This window comes from Phascolarctos cinereus, unplaced genomic scaffold (assembly GCF_003287225.1).
Source record: "Phascolarctos cinereus isolate Bilbo 61053 unplaced genomic scaffold, phaCin_HiC Scaffold_5;HRSCAF=322, whole genome shotgun sequence".
Lineage (NCBI taxonomy): Eukaryota > Metazoa > Chordata > Mammalia > Diprotodontia > Phascolarctidae > Phascolarctos > Phascolarctos cinereus.
In genome coordinates, this window is record NW_027555958.1 from 66,574,844 (window position 1) to 66,591,823 (window position 16,980).

The following is a 16,980-nucleotide window of genomic DNA, read 5'->3' on the forward strand; positions in this document are numbered from 1 at the left end:
TATAATTATCTATACAAGCCTGACATAAATGTGTGCATATATTACATAAGTATATGTTTGTAAGTTTATTATTTTGTGTAGTCCCTCCAAAGATTCTGATTAAAATCCTTCCACACCTGTGCACCATGACACTTCTTCCTGCATTTCTTTTCCATTTCTTGCTCTGAAAACTATCATCAAATGGACACAGTATTGTCACTGGTATGTCAATAGACTGCTCTGTTATTAAACTAACCATCTCTGTGATTTCTGTTCTCAGCCTAATGTGTGTGTGTGTGTGTGTACATCAATTCACCAAAAAATGTGAGGTCATTCACCAAGATCTCCTTCTTCTCCCCTCCTCCTATTCTCACATCACTCAGACATCCCCTCCCTCCACTATTTCCTCCTTTACACTGGTCTCACATGAAGAAATTCCCCTTCACCTTTCCAAAGGCAACCCTTCTACATGCACCTTTGGTCCGCTCCCCAGCAAATTGTTCCCTCCATCATCTCCACTCTCTCATCTTCAATTTCTTCGTATCTATTAGCTCTTTCTCCACTGCTTATGATCACAGTTATGTCTCTCCTGTCCTTAAGAAAGCAAAAGCAAAATCAAAATACTCATCTGATCCTACCATACCTTCTATATCTCTTCCTCTTCATGGTTAGACTCCTTGAGACATGTGTCTTCCCTAACTACCTCTACTTTCTTTCCTTCTGTTCACTTCTAAACCCTCTAGAATCTGGATTGTGATCCCATCATTAAATTGAAATTGCCCTCTCCGAAGTTACTGATTTTCCTTGTTGCCAAATTTAATGGTCTTTTCTCAATCTTCATCCTTCTTTATCTATAATAAATAATAATGATCATAATAATACAGCTAGCATTTATATAGTACTTACTATAAGCCAGGAACTCTGCTAAGTGCTTTACAATTATTATCTCTTTTGATCCTCATACCCATCCTGGGAGGTTAATGCTATTATTATCCACATTTTACAGATGAGGAAACTGAGGAGAGAGAGGTTAGGTTAATTGCCTAAAATTTCACAGCTGAAGTTTATCAGGCCAGATTTGAACTCAGGTCTTCTTTACTTCAGGCCCAACACTTTAAACACCATGCTCCTTAGTTGCCTTATTTAATACTGTTGATCACTCACTCTTGAATACTCTTTCTTCACTAAGTTTTTGTAAAACTGCTCCTATGTGTCCTACTGCTCTGTCCCAATATCTTTTTATTGATTCTTTATCTGTATTATACCTGCTAACTCTGAATACTCTGCTCTATTCTGTCTTCTCTTCTCCTTGTTGATGGCATCAGTTCCCATAGGTTCAATTATTATCTGGAGGTGGATTGTTTCCAGGTGTGTATATCTAGTCTCTCTCCTGAGCTGTAGTCACATATCACCAACGATGTTTGAAGTTTCTCAAACTGGCTGTAATCATCTTGAACTCAGTATTTCTAAAAGAAAACTCAATGTCTTTCTTCTCAAACCCTAATTTCTTTTCAAATTTTCTATTATTGCCTACAATATCACCTATGTTCACAACCTTAGTGTTATCCTCAGCTTCTCATTTTCACCCTTAATAACAAATCTGTTGTTGAATTTTGTGGTTTCTACCTTCACGGTGTCTCTTGAACATATCCTCTTCTCTTTCTATGTCTCCCTCTCTCTCTCTGTCTCTCTATCATTCTCTTTGTTTCTATTGCTCTCTCTGTCTCTCCTTTACTTTCTGTCTCTTTGTCTCTGTTTCTCTTTCACTCTTTCTGCTGTCTCTGTTTCTGTCTCTATCTCTTTCTACCTCACACACAAACACTAGCGTATATACATATATATATATATGTATGTATGTATGTATGTATATATATATATATATAGACACAAATATACACACATTTTTGTGTGTATCTATAGATACGTATACCATAGGCTTTTAGTAATTGCTTGCTGAGTTGAATTTACCTGTCAATGATTATTTTTTTCAAAATTACTTTTGTGTGTCAACACTATGTTAAGGCCTTGGAAATAACAAAGATAAAATTGAAAAACTCTCTACCCACAAGAGCTTAAAACTGTATTGAAATGTTCTATGCATGGTTTTCTACCTCCAGTGTGCCCTGCATGTACATATTTCTTTGCATGCTTTCTCCATTAGAATGTGAGCTCCACATAATAAACATTTAGTAAATCTTTGTTAGGTGAATGATTGAAAATTAATATTATATTCCATGTTAATAATTTGACAAGATATGAGGACAGAAATATTTTGAGGTGAGCCAAAACGAAAAGTACCAAAAGAAAATTTTGAAATATTTCATTAAAATCTTTTGCTAAGATCATAATTAAAGAAAATAAATACTATAAATAAAAAGCTGTTCATTTCATCCCTGTCTTGTGTCCACCAAGCAATTTATATAGAATGAGAGAAAAATCTATTCACAGAGCTTAAAGGAACAATGTAGAATTAATACCTCAAAAAATCTTGGCACATTCAAAGATTTTTTTCCTTTTATTAGTGGTTTCACCTTAGGGGAAAATGTATTATTTGATCAGTTCTTTACTTTTGAAGTAAAAGCTAAAATTCATTTTATCTCTTGATGTTTTAATGCATTCAGAATTTCGAGTATTATGGTAAGCTCATTTTAAAATATATGAACCAAAGCTGTATTGTGTCTTGAAAAAAGTTATCTGATTTAAGTATAACACCCTTTTTCATGCTTATTTTCTTTTAAATTAAAGTTACACTATACAGCTGAAACTATCACCAAGCGTTCACAATTGATTTTTAACATGTTTCTTTCATAGGGTTCCACTGGTTTTCCAGGGTTCCCAGGTGCCAATGGAGAGAAAGGTGCCAGGGTACGTTATATAAAGTTCTTTTCATATGTATTTAAATAGAATTGTACTGACAATTTTGTAGGTGGTCTTGTGTCAGATATTTGTTTTTGCAAATCTGGAAGGCAGCAAATAGGATGGGACACATGCTAATTGCACAAATAAACTAATAATAATAAGCTGCAAGATTGTGCTTTGTCTACCAAAGCAGGTGGGAAAAACTTATGAATGTTAGACACAGGTTAGGAAGGTCATTGTTCTGACATCTCTGAAGTTCACCTCAAAGAGACCGATCATATTTTTAGAAAACTGATGAAATTATCAGAAGTGAAAGACTGCCTCGGAAACCTTAGGTGAGAGCTGTTTAGGAAGGCATTAAGTCACACTGAGGTAACATTTCTCATTGATGTGTTTCCAGTTCATTTCAATTAGCAATTAAAAAGTCACTGTACTTTAAACAAGTTTGTGAAAGGTAGCATTATTTCAACTGACTTTATTCTTACCCCATCAGATTTGCTTTAGAAAAGATGAAGTTCTATTTCCTCCCCACCAAACCAATGAAGCCACAACATTATTTAAATTCTTTTGGTCTCCACAATAGAAGAATAATAATCATTGTCTCAAACAGATATAGGGGTTTAATATAAATAAATATGTAATATGTATTGAGTATTATAAAATTTGTGCAGTGGTATGCAGTAAATGTATTTGGCAGAAATTTTAAAAAACTACTGCAAATCAAGATTACTCACTAAAAAAACCTTATAGTATTTGGGTGAATTATACAATAATAGTTCGGCTATTTATTGAAGTTCCTTATTTAGATTTCTTGTGTTAAAAGAATAACATTCATATTAGTATTTTGTGTATTTACACTCCATTCTTTAATTTTCATAGGGAATAGACCAAGTCTGCAATTTTACTGAATTCAAATCCCATCTCTCACTTTTGCCCTTAACCCCCTTTAAGTCACTTGACATAATAAAAGTGATGGGCTTGCAATTCTGAATCTTTATTCTATAGTGCTCTTCTCCCCAACATCTCCTTGTAGTTAGATATTTGGTAAAAAACACATCTTGCAATAATGTAGATAGAAGGTTCCCAAGAGTCAACCTTGCCTCCATAAACTGTCCAGTGGATTTAGTGAGATGGTCAGTTTTAAGAGAAAAAAAAGTTTACTTAAATTAATATGCAAAAGATCTAAATAGATGAAAAATGACATCTTAGTCTTGAGGGGGTTTTATAGTGTCTCATTCAGCCCCAGACCTGTAATTTCTCTATAATATACTGTATAATAAAACTATTTGAACTGTCTTTGGCAGGGTGTAGCTGGCAAACCAGGTCCCCGGGGACAACGAGGTCCAACGGTAAGTACCTTAATTTAAATAATGGGCTTTGCATTTGCATTTGGAATTCAATATTTTGAGAGAATTTTTAAAGGGAAAGTTGACTCTACTTCTGAAAAATATTCAGCACTGGATCAGTCTCATCTGTCTCATTTTCAAATCCTCAGGGGCCACGAGGTTCAAGAGGTGCAAGGGGTCCCACAGGAAAACCAGGCCCGAAGGTAAGGTGGCAGATAATCTTTAGCAGCTAGAAACTGACAGGGAAAAGGAAAGTTGTTAAATTATTTTTTTCTCCTTTTCCCTTTCCTCAGGGTACTTCGGGTAGTGATGGTCCACCTGGCCCACCTGGTGAAAGAGTACGTAAGATTCAACTACGTACTATACGTAGGAAACTTTTTGTTGCTGTTTTATTTTTTAATATGTAGTCATCATTTATGGGCAGAGTAATCTTTCCCTGCATGACATGTACACATTCAGTCTATACTCCAATTAGATAGATTGTGGTGGGTAAAAGATGAAATGACTGAGCAAACAACGGACTGAGCTTCTGATCATATTGATTTATTAAGCAATGTATGTCAATTGCCTAACAAATCAGGACCAGATCTCCTCAGTTTAGGGTTGAACACCAAATAAGGGGGAGACAAATTTTTATATGTTAAACAATTGATCAAATAAGACCAACTAATTAGAAGAAAACAATTAACTGGGTTACAAAATTATGTACTATGGTTTCTTATTGGAGGAGAGATAGGGACTTTCTAAGTTGGGAGTGAGAGAGTGAATAGGTGCAATTCCCTGAAATCAGAAAAAGACACTCGCCCAGAGTGTCTATTCTGAACCAAAAGACCATGTAAACAATAACTTGTTGGTCAGTATGGGGTCAGTTTTCAGATAAGGCATATGGGTTACTTGAGATATATAATTGTTAGAAAACTCCTTGCATCAGTTCTTAGGATTTAACTGGGTTTCTGGTCAGCATAACCTAAAACCTTTGTAATGGGTCTCTAAACAGCCAGCAGAGGTAGTCTAGCTTCCCAACTGTGCAGGACTAGGTTCAAACAATGCGATGAATTTTTTTTCCCCTAATTCACACAGTTGAATAAAGTTTTTTTCACAAGACAGAAATTGGACTAAACCAATAGTTGAACAGAAAGGGAACTGAACTAGCTCCAGAATTGAGTCACAAGACGGACTCAGTGTGGTTCACTCCATTCCCACTACCACTTGCTATTCTAATCCCCTCCCAATTCCCTCAAGACCAGGATCACACAGTTAAATGATGCCTCATTCTTTATTGCACTGATTTGAATGAATAGGTAAATCAGAATAATTTGTTATTTAGTTCAAAATGAGATAAATTGTGTATAGAACTGACCTACAGTTTTCTTCTCAAACTTGGGCCAAACATACTTAATGGTTTAGAAAATTCTTATAGAAACCATGATGTCCCTTATCACCTTCTAGGGCATTTCATCTGAGTATGCATTCTAGCCATGCAAGATTATGCTGGTGAAATGGAGTCTACCATTAGCTATTAAGCTACAATCAATATGCATTTAAATCAAGATAAAGCATCTATTCCAGTAAATAGAAAAAGTATTTAGAAAAATTGATTTTCAATTGCTACACAATGGAGCTAACTACAGATGAGTGAGCATGCCCTCTGTTTGCTACTGGGTGAAGTTTAACTTTCAGATAACTAGATTAATTTATAGTCTGCTGATCCTTACTCTAACAACAACACTTTGAAAATTAAGAAATAATTAATGCAACCTATCAAGGGTATAAACCCATCTCTTTCTGGTTCATCACAATCTAGTACTTAGGTGTTTTTTTTTAAATAAAATAAATACACTTTAATGTGAAATGTACACCCAGAAAAGAGTTCAAACTAGAAGGTGATAGGAGGAAAGGACAGTCCAATTTGGATAAAATTATATCTATGAAGTAAAAATGTCAGTGGATGAAGAATTAAATATTTCTTTAGTTTGATTTTGTTTTGTTTTGTTTGCTTTTTGGTGAGGCGATTGGGGTTAAGTGACTTGCCCAGGGTCACACAGCTAGTAAGTGTTAAGTGTCCGAGGCTACATTTGAACTCAGGTCCTCCTGACTCCAAGGCCAGCGCTCTATTAACTGAGCCACCTAGCTGCCCCTTTTAGTTTGATTTTTTGAAAAGAAGTTTTATTTTCTGACAGAATTTTTGAATCTAGGAGCCAACGAATTGTGTATTTCCTTATTTCTTTCCAAAACTAATTCTCTTTGCCAGTTTGAAGGTTAGAGTCAATATTTTCTTAATGTCCAAATGGAATGCATCTTATTTGCTGAAGTTCAGGGGGAAAATGAACATATTACTATTTTGGTTATCAAAGATTTAATTTACTAGGAAAGCCCACTGTTTTCTCTTCAGAGAACATCTTTCCCAAAGCAATACAAGACATATGCATATAAATTTATATGATTTTCAATTTAATATTAAAGTTTCTATTTACAAAGATTTACAAATAATATTACCTACAATTTAGACAAATCTCAATTGTTAAAAAAATTGTAAAGAATTTAAAGAGACTATATATGTGTGTATAAGAAACAGTTCTTATGGACTCCATTTTGCCTCCTGAAAGCAAAGTTAAATTTTAGAGGAGGGTACTGGGTTTATAATTGAGAGGAGTTCTAGTTCTGTCTCTTGACTTATTAACTATATGATTTGGGGTGAGGCACTTATTAACTGCTTCTGTTTTCCTCATCTTCATAATCTTCAGGCTAGTACTTAACAGTCTTTCACAATCTGGCTTCACCTGCCTTTCCAGTCTTATTTCACATTATGCCCTTTCAAGTACTTTCCATTCCATTTAAATTAAGTCTATTAGCTATTCCCCACACATTACATTTCATCTTCTGCCTTTGCATAAGTGGTCCCATTGTCTCGTATTCCCTCTGGTATTCTTAGCTCCCTTCAAAGCACAGCTCAGGTATCACTTTACTCATCTCCCAAGTATTAGCACTCTTTCCATATTGAAATTATTTTTACTGTTGTACATATTCTATTCATTTATTTCTGTACAAATTGTATGCACTACCAACAGCCTTTTGCTTCCCAGAGGAACGTAAGTTTCTTGAAGGCAGGGATTATTTTTTTTCAGTTGTATTCCTCAAATCTAGTATAGATTCCTTCCACATAGTAAGCACTTAGTAAACATTATTTGCTTTGTAAATTGAGGTGATTGGACTACATGATTTTTATAGTCCCTCCAGCTCTAAGATTCTATAATTTCATGATAAAATGTAGTTGGGAAAGCAGAGAGAGAAATGTATACAGCACCATTGCCTAGGGTATAAAAATACTTATTTCTGGCTACAAATATAAAAAGTAGAATCCATTTAAAAAGAAATAATTTCACTGACTTGGATATACTACATGTTAAAAATAAAACTATACAGTAAGAGCATGAAAATAGATGGCTAGTCTATATCATAGTTGTAAGTCTTGTTCCTAAAATCAATATAACAAAACATTAATATAACTCATATATTTACATCTCTCACCTATGTATCAGATTTTGAGTCAACATAAATATCTTCATTCTCAATCTTTTTATTCAAGGCAAAAAATGCCCTCAATTGTCCCTACTATCCATTAGTTTGCACATGTGCATACACACACACAAATACACATACATACATGTACGATATACTTTGTCTTATCTTTTTTTTTTTTACAAAGTCAGTGTTAGTTTCTTTTCTTAATAGCTATTCAAACTCAGTATTAAGTATTTGCTTTATAATAAATCTACAAGAAAGGAAATAGAAATATTGTCCCCATTTTACAGAGGAGGAAAATTAAGCCATAAAAGATAAAGTGATTTGTCTAAAGTCACAGTCAGTAAGTGGCAAAGCTGGGACTTAGGCTGGTGTTTACTGATTCTAAGTCTAGTATTCTTTCTCTTAAAAATGTCAGTTAGTTGAAATAAAAAGGATTTCAAAATTCTAGAACAATATTCCTTATCTAATCCGTTCAACCCACATCAATATAGCTCAGTGTCATCTCTAATAATAAAAGGCAGCACTTATAATGCTCTGTATGTTATTTCACTTGATTCTTAGAATAATCTAGTTGGTTTTGTTCACTGGTTTTTTCAGGTGTGTCTGACTCTTCATGATCCCATTTGGGGTTTTCTTAGCAAAAATACTGGAGTGGTTTGTTATTTCCTTCTCCAGCTCTTTTTGCAGATGAGGAAACCGAGATGCTCAAAGGTTAAGTGACTTGCCCAGGGTCACTTAGATATTAAGTATATTAGGCAGGATTTGAACACAGGCCTTCCTGTTCAGTACTCTAACCATTATGCCACCTATCTTGTTTAATCAATGTTTGCTTAATCAAACATTAAAACAGAAGTTTAGGAAATAGAGAAAAACAGCCTTTCTTTTGGTAACAGATGAATAACACAATTTTGTATCGTTACTTACAGTTCTAAATTTTATTCAAAAATTCATGTAATGCTTATTTTCTGCTTAGTGTTTTTTTTTACCATTTGTTTACCATTAAAACTTTATTAGGATTGTAACAAACCATAATTATAACAATTTATATTTTCCCCTAATTTATAAATACTTTTCTTAGACCTATCAAAATTCTCAACGTGGTTCAATTTTATGTATAATTCCTGATTTTTGTATGAATTTTTCATCAATGCTTTATCACTATCCTCTGTTGCTTTCCAATGGATCTAGTTCTAAAACCCTCAAAAGGTCTTTCATTGCATTTTTCTGGGTGCCTAACATAATCTTTAGAGATGTACAGCGTGTCCCGCATACGATCTCCCACCACCGTCCTCCCTCAGTACACACACAAACATACACGTCCTTATAAATATATGGTCACTGAATTCTGAAGAGATCCTGAGCTGAGTCTGGAAATACAGCTATTTGTCCCTTCCTGGTTTTGGAAATGCTTCTTATGGTTTTCGATAAGTCTTACTATTGTTATAGGGCAGCTAGGTGGTACAGCGGATAGAGTGCTGGGCTTGGAGTCAGGAAAACTCTTCTAGAGTTCAAATTGTTCAAATATGGCCTAAGACACTTACTAGCTGTGTGACTTTGAGCAAGTCATTTAACCCGGTTTGCCTCAGTTTCTTCATTTGTAAAATGGGCTGGAGAAGGAAATGGTGTCTTTACCAAGAAAACACCCAATGAAATCATGAAAAGTCAGACATGACTGAATAACTATTGTTAGATGTTTTAAAATATGACAAGCTATATACCAATTGATAATTTCCATGAATTTATGCTTTCCTGAGATTTAAAAATTTCTTCAAAAAAGCATAAAGAAAAAGGCATTTAGAGTACCTAATTGTTGCCTAATCACTTTAAAAGAAACCAAAGATTCTTTAAGGCTTTGGAAAATTGTTCATTAAAATACCAAACCAACAGTAATTCTAAAGACATATATCGAACATCAATATTACTCCTAGATTTTAATTAAAAAATGACTAGTGAGGAAAATTCTACTCACATCAGGAGAAAAAAGGCAAGCATCTATAGCAATAAGTTAAGATAAACTATTTTCAAAGTGAATATATTTAAGACTTCAGTGATTAGTTGAAAGCATTCTATAGTGTTGTTCTGCAGTTACTTGTTATCCTTCAACCTGAGATTCTGAGTTCCACAGACCATGATATTAAAGTGGTATTTATTTGCACTGCTCAGAAATGCTCCCATGCTAATTTGGAAGCATGGAGGTGAATTTTTAAAGAACTTTGTTCCTGAGAGTTGTGGAATAAAAGATTCCCATTCTACAGTTGTCTCCAGTGGATGCTAAAATGCCAATAGCAGCCGACGCAGAATAAAAACGTCTATGAGTGTTTGGCATGAATAGCAAAGGCCTTGCAGTGTCCTCAGGTTAAGAATATGGAAGTAATTCGCGGCACATAATAAAAGTGAGGAGCAAGGAAAATAAATCCATGATGCTTTTAGATTAGCTTAGAGCCTATCTAGTTACGTTTCCACAGCTCTGTTACTACAGGGCACTGGTCTCATTCCTTTTGGTATTAATGCTTTAGAAATAACCTGCAAATGATAGCTCTCATTTTGCAAGTCATGCTTTTTACTTTCCCCATTATATTTTCTGACATAATTGTATGGACTGCAGAAAATCTTGCCAATAGGTTTGCATTAGAATTAAAACAATTTGTTGATAACAATATTTGCAATGCATAAGTGACTTTTTCTCATTTATAACTACCTTCTGTGGGACTCCAGCACCAATATGAGAAATAATAATAATCTGGCTTTTTTTTCTTTTTTTTCCAATTCAGGGACCTCAAGGACCTCAGGGCCCTGTTGGATTTCCCGGACCAAAAGGCCCTCCTGTGAGTATTTTTGTTTTCTCTTTTCTTTTATTTTGCTGGTACATTAAAAAAAAAAAGAATTAGGCTCCTTACTTTAAATAGCCTACATCTACAAATGCTAATAAAATTCATTTATTAAAATGTGCAAAAAGGAGCACACAGCAATAATGATAATTAAAACATAAGCACAAAAGGTCAAGTAATAACACATGCATTGTAAATGTTTCCAATTTGTGAATGTGAACTTCATTTGTAATTATTGCACAGTGACTGCTTCTGAAGAAAAAACAAAGGAGAATCTTTATAAAAACAAGAAATAGGAATTCCTAATGCTAAGCCTTGTACCTGGGGTACTGAAAAATACTGTTAATTTTTTACATAGTATGGTAACTTAAGGCTCTAATGATTACATTAAGACCTAAAAGTGCCTACTTAAGACTTTCCCTGAAAAGCTATTCTTCTCCCCTTGAATTAATATAAATTATTATTGGCACAAAAAAGAAGCAGTGCCGCATAGAAAATAAAAGTGTTACATTTGACTTCAAGAAGATCTGATTTCTCATCTCACCTCTGACATTTTATAGCTGTGTGACCCTGGCCAGGTCCCCTCACGTCTGAGCCTCAGGCAACTTGCAGAGATTTTAAGTTCTGGACGGGTTATACACTGGGCAAATTGCAAGGCCTTGATGAATTGCTGCTACAATAACCTCATCTCTTCTCAACCTGTTGATGTCACATTGAACTTTTTCTTACTTTATTGCAAGTGCTCTGGGTTATCCTATGCTTCATGTCCTGGTCCTATGCTTAAAAAATGTGCAGAGCACCTGTCTACAATGCAGTTCTTCCCTACAGTGATATTTTTCCATTTCATGTGACTAGAACATAAGCTCTGATGAAGTCATTTAGTTGTATAGCTTTAAATTTAGATATTCTCCAGGTTACTTAGTGTATTATGTGGAGAACAGGAAAGAGAGGATACGGTCAGATTCTCTGATTTGCAGGCCTTTATTTCCCATTCAACACTTTTTGGATTACTTTTATGATGATCTGTATTCTCAACAGTGGTCAAAAGTACTCCCCGCCCCTTTTTTTGGTATTCAGAAAAAAACAGAAAGAGGCATATCCAGTTGTTATCTTTATTGTCCTCTGTTCTGTCTTGGTGACAGCTAGAATTTCCAGTTATCCTCTTAGCTGTCTAATAGTTTACAATGCTTGTGATGTTTAAAGTCCTATGGATGATTCTAGCTCTAACTAAATGCACAATAGCCAGAACATGATTTATCTCTCCTCTTGGAAACTGCAGATAGTCAGCCTTGTCTTTCTCTCTCAGTGCCTTTAAGGATGAATTGTGTTCCAAGGCTGTAACAGGGATAACTCAATCCATCTTTAGCCAGTACAATAGTTTCCAACACTTCATTGACTAATGTCTTCATTCTTATCCTTGGAGTGTTGTTATCCATGGTCAAAATGACCTAAAGGGTGTTGATTGGCTCACTTCTTTTAAGAATATCCTTTAGTGACATTAAAATGACAACTGAAGGGTATAAGTGGAGGTGATTATTCTAACTCATTAGATCATAGATTCAGAGCTCAGAGTCACCTCAGAAAGCATCTCTGATTCATTTTACAGATGAGGAAGCTGAGAGCCAATAAGGTTAAATTTCTTGATCAAAGTTGATAAATCATACAGTTAAGCCTTGACTCATTTGTTTGGCTACAACACATAGCATTAGAGATTTGGATCTTAAAGGAACTTAAGAAGGCATGTTGTCCAAACTCCTCATTTAATAGACGAGGAAGCTGAAGCCCAGAGATGTTCCTTTATTTCTTCAAGGTCATGTAGGTCTTAAGTAACAGAGCAGGAAATTAAACCCAGGGCTTCTGACTCCAAATGCAATGCTGTTTCTACTACTAATAAATAGGAATTGCAGATTATTCTTTGAAGTAGTTCAGTATTGCTAATTTTAATTCTAACTAATTAAATATAGCCAAATAAAAGTTCTGATTTATTTATTTGGGGGAAGAAGAGGGGCAAAAGCAAGCTGATCTCTGATTTCCCTTGGTATAGGTAATTCCAGGTACAATTTGTGGTCCTATAGTACCTATGGGAGGGGGACAGCAGGCAGTGATGAATAATACAAACTGCTTGGGGTCACAGAGACAGTATGTTTCAGAGTTACAGATAGAACTCAGGTTTTCCTGAGTCAGAGGCAAGCCCTCTATCTTCTTTGTGATTCTCCCTGTAATGACAGATGGGAACAATCTGTAATCATTATGTGTGTTGAGGCAGGACTCTGTGATGCCCCATTTATATTGGATGTAAATAGATACATCAGAAGTGCCAGCAAATCGTTTGTTTTCACAAGTGGGGAAACATCACCCTTACAGTTTTGTTTACTCTATTAATATGTTAATAATCCTCTGTAATTATAGACACATTTCAAAAGTAAACTGCAGCTTGGCTCCTGGGTGGCATCACAAAATCTCCATTAGAGAGGCCTGAATTAATGAGGTTACAATGTAGTCAAAATCTTTAAGTACTTGGCTGCTTAAAAAAACAGAGCCTCTGCTATCTCTCAGGAGCAAAAATTTCGAATCTTGCCTGCCTGCCAAACAGCTTGGCATTATTATTCATGTTAAAATACTTGCTTAGATAGGGGCCACTGCTAAAACTAGACCCTGGTAATAGCCAGGTAACAAGATTACTTTAACCTTAGAGTAAGTTATCGTGTCTGGAGACTCAGGATATATATTTCATCTACCAACTCTTACCCTATTTTTCTCTACTGGCTTATGGCTGGCCAACCAATTTTCTTCAAATATGGATATTTTATGTCTCTTAATAAAAATATTGATAGGGGCAGCTAGGTGTCACAGTGGATAGACATCGGCCCTAGAGTCAGGAGGACCTGAGTTCAAATCTGACCTCAGACACATAACACTCACTAGGTGTGTGACTGGGCAAGTCATTTAACCCCACTTGCCTGACCCCTCCCTCTCAATAAAAAAAAAAAAAGATAAAAACATGAGCCTTAGTTTCAAGGAGAAGCTTGGAGTCATTAAATTACCACACAGTTTCTAAAATGCATCTAGGTCATTTTTCTCTTCCCGCCCAATTCTAGGCTAAGTGAATTGTCTTTGTTCAGTATCTATCCAAGATCTGTAGACTTATGAACCAGCTCTCTGTTTTGTCCATCCAACCAACACGTTCTCCTCTAAACAACATGTATTGTTTGTATACTTGTGAAGTGTGTATCTTGAGTGGCAGTGAATCGGATTGAGTGCTATGCTTTGACATGTCCTCGGACTTGATACAAGATGTGCCATATTATCTGCCAACAGGAGAATCCGAAGGACCTCCATAGGCAATCCCTCTTTCAACTGAATTATGTGCCAGTCATCCTTTAGGACAGCTTTTTTGTTGTTGGTTGTTCCATTGTTATCAGATGTGTCCAACTCTTTCTGACCCCATGTGAGATTATCTTGGCAGATATTGGAGTGATTTTCCATTTTTGTCTCCAACTCATTTTATGGATGAGGAACTGAGGCAAGCAGGGTTAAGTGACTTGCCCAGGGTCACAGAGATAGTTAGTATCTGAGGCTGGATTTGAACTCAAGTTCTCCAGACTCGAGGACCAGCACTCCATCCACTGCACCACCTAGCTGCCCCTTTATGATGGCAGCAGCATCTTTGTTGAATAAAAAGCTTATTCATGTCTCTATTGACCATAATATTCAACATCATTGTAATAAAATCCCATGACATTTTCAAGGATCCCTTCTATTAGAGAATAGTAGAGATCAAAGAAGAAAAGGGGATTTCTAGAATGTCTAAACCTTTTACTGAGTTTTTCTCATATACCATAAAGTTTCTGTATACATCTGCAAAATAATTCAGTTTGTAACTTCCAGGCTGTCCTACTGTACAATTAATTTGCACACACCCCAAAGCAGCTATTAGTCCAGTCAAAACACTGCCTAAATAGCATATTTTGGTTGGTTCAACCAAAACTTGTAGTTGGAATAGTGCCAAGAATTTTGAGAATCCCTCTCCTTCCCTTAGTTCATAAGCGTAGAGACTTGGTTTTGCTTCATATATAATTTGAATCCATGAAGTATATGGGTTGACATGAACTAAAATGGAATTCAAAAAAGTTTTTTACAGGCTTACTCTTGCTCATACCATGCATTATAGGAGATAATATGAACAATTTCTCCCTACATACTATGTATCTAATCTGGTAGGAAGTGGATGAATACATATTCTATTCAGCCTTTCTTGGCCTGTTCATCCATCCATTCATTCATGAGTTCTTTCATTCACTAATCCATTCACTTGGTAATGATCCATTGGTCATTTGCTATGTGATAACACTGGACTAGGCACTTAGGGGATGTTATACATACAAAAGAAAATGTTCCCTGTGCTCTACGAATTTATATTTATAGAGACCTGACATTCTTACTTCAAAGACATTCTACTTAAGTAGCAATATATAAATGCTTGTTGATTGACTGACTAAATAACACAGAATGTAAGTTTTTTGCTATATTCCCCAGAGGGCAAGAATATTAGTAGGAAATCAAAATTCTTGTCATTTTGCTAACATGCATATTTTGCTTTTTTTCAAGGGAGGGAAAATGAAATCTTCATCTCTTAGATTGAAATAGAGAAGGGAAAATAATAAAATGCTATTCCTAGAAGAAATAAAATAAATTCTTTCTTATCACACCAGGACTCTTTAGAGAAAACATAACTGGATTGAGTAAACAGAATGTTGAAATGAAGATTTTTCCCTCCTAACTCTTCTGCCATAAAAGTAGGCTTTAGTGGTATATCGCACCTTCAGTTGATATAATAATTCCAACAACAGGGAACCTAGACCTAAAGCATTATTAAAACATAAAAAAGGGTTTTTAAAAAATTCTATTTACACAGGAAAGACTAAACTTATAGATACCCTTGGGAAGAGAAAAATTAATTTATATGGTTCTTATTTAGTTTTGTAGCACATATAAAATTTCCCTCAGGTAAGTTTTCTCTCACCTATGCAGAAGAAATAATCTTTTCTGGGACATATCAAAGGCGGTGACTATCTTATCAATAGAAATTTGAGAATCTATTTGCATTTAAAGAAATGCAATGTTATTCCCTTGTTAAAAATTTTGCTATCACCTTTTTTTCAATTTATTGTTTATTTTTAACATTATTTTCTTTTTAAATTTTAAGTTCCAAATTCTATTCTCCTTCCTACCTCCTCATCCATTCATTGAGAAGGCACATAATATGATATAATTTACATAAATTAAATCATGTAAAATATTTTCCTGTTATCATATTGCAAAAATATATAAACAAATAAAATAAACAAAACAAAAAACAATTTGCCCTCAGAGTTCATCAGTTCTCTCTCCGGAGATGGATAGCATTTTTTCATCATGAGGTTTTTTTTTTTTTGGAATTTTCTTGGATCACTGAATTGGTCTAATTAGTCAAGTCTTTCAGAGTTGATCATCATTACAATATTTCAGTTACCGTGCATGGTTCTTCTCACTTTACTCTGCATCAGTTCATATAGATCTTGCCATGCTTTTCTGAAACCACCCTTCAGGTATATAATACACCACAACTTGTTCAGCCATTCCCCAACTGATAAGCATCCTCTCAGTTTCCAATATTTTGATGCCACAAGAAGAGCTGTTATACATATTTTTGTACATATAAGTACTTTTCCTCTTTCTTTTATCTCTTTGGGATATAATTTTGTAGCCCTTTGGACACAATTCCAATTTGTTCTTTAAAATGGTTGGATCAATTCACTACTCCACCAGTAATGCATTAGTGTACATTTTCCTTCACCCCCTCCAATATTTATTATTTCTGATAGGTGTGAATTGGCACCTCAGAGTTCTTTTAGTGTATATGTCTCTAATCAATAGCGATTTAGAGCATTTTTTCATATGACTCTATCTATCTATCTATCTATCTATCTATCTATCTATCTATCTATCTATTTATCTATCTATATCTTTGATGCCTTCTTCTGAAAATTGCCTATTCATATCCTTTGACCATTTATCAATTGGGGAATGGCTCTTATTTCTATGAATTTGACTCAGTTCTCTATATATTTGAGAAATGAGGCCCTTATCAGAGAAACATGCTGTAAAATTTATTGATAGTACTTAATTGCCTATGGCACCTTTTATAAAAAAATGTAGTTTTCCTGATTATCTCTTTTGATTAGGTCTGTTTTTGTTTTTGCTTTGTCTAAGATCATGAGCTACACAGACCTTTTTGTTTTTTACTTCACCTGAAGTATATATGATTCTATTGTAGTCCTTTATTTAACTCTGTGTGTAGTCACCATCACTCTTTAACTTGATCTGAGCAATGTGGTTTAGACTACCTCCATTCCCCCCTCACTTCCTCACCATAGAGTAGTCAAATATACCCAATTTCTTCA

At 34.9% G+C, this 16,980-nt stretch overlaps 1 protein-coding gene across 1 annotated transcript in view; it reads left to right on the plus strand.

The window, feature by feature from the left end:
- COL11A1 (collagen type XI alpha 1 chain) overlaps positions 1–16,980 on the plus strand; it is a 284,803-nt gene that overhangs the window by 155,995 nt on the left and 111,828 nt on the right. The window contains 5 exon segments of the mRNA XM_021000146.1: positions 2,791–2,844; positions 4,143–4,187; positions 4,334–4,387; positions 4,478–4,522; positions 10,481–10,534. Coding sequence (XP_020855805.1) covers positions 2,791–2,844; positions 4,143–4,187; positions 4,334–4,387; positions 4,478–4,522; positions 10,481–10,534 — 252 coding nt within the window.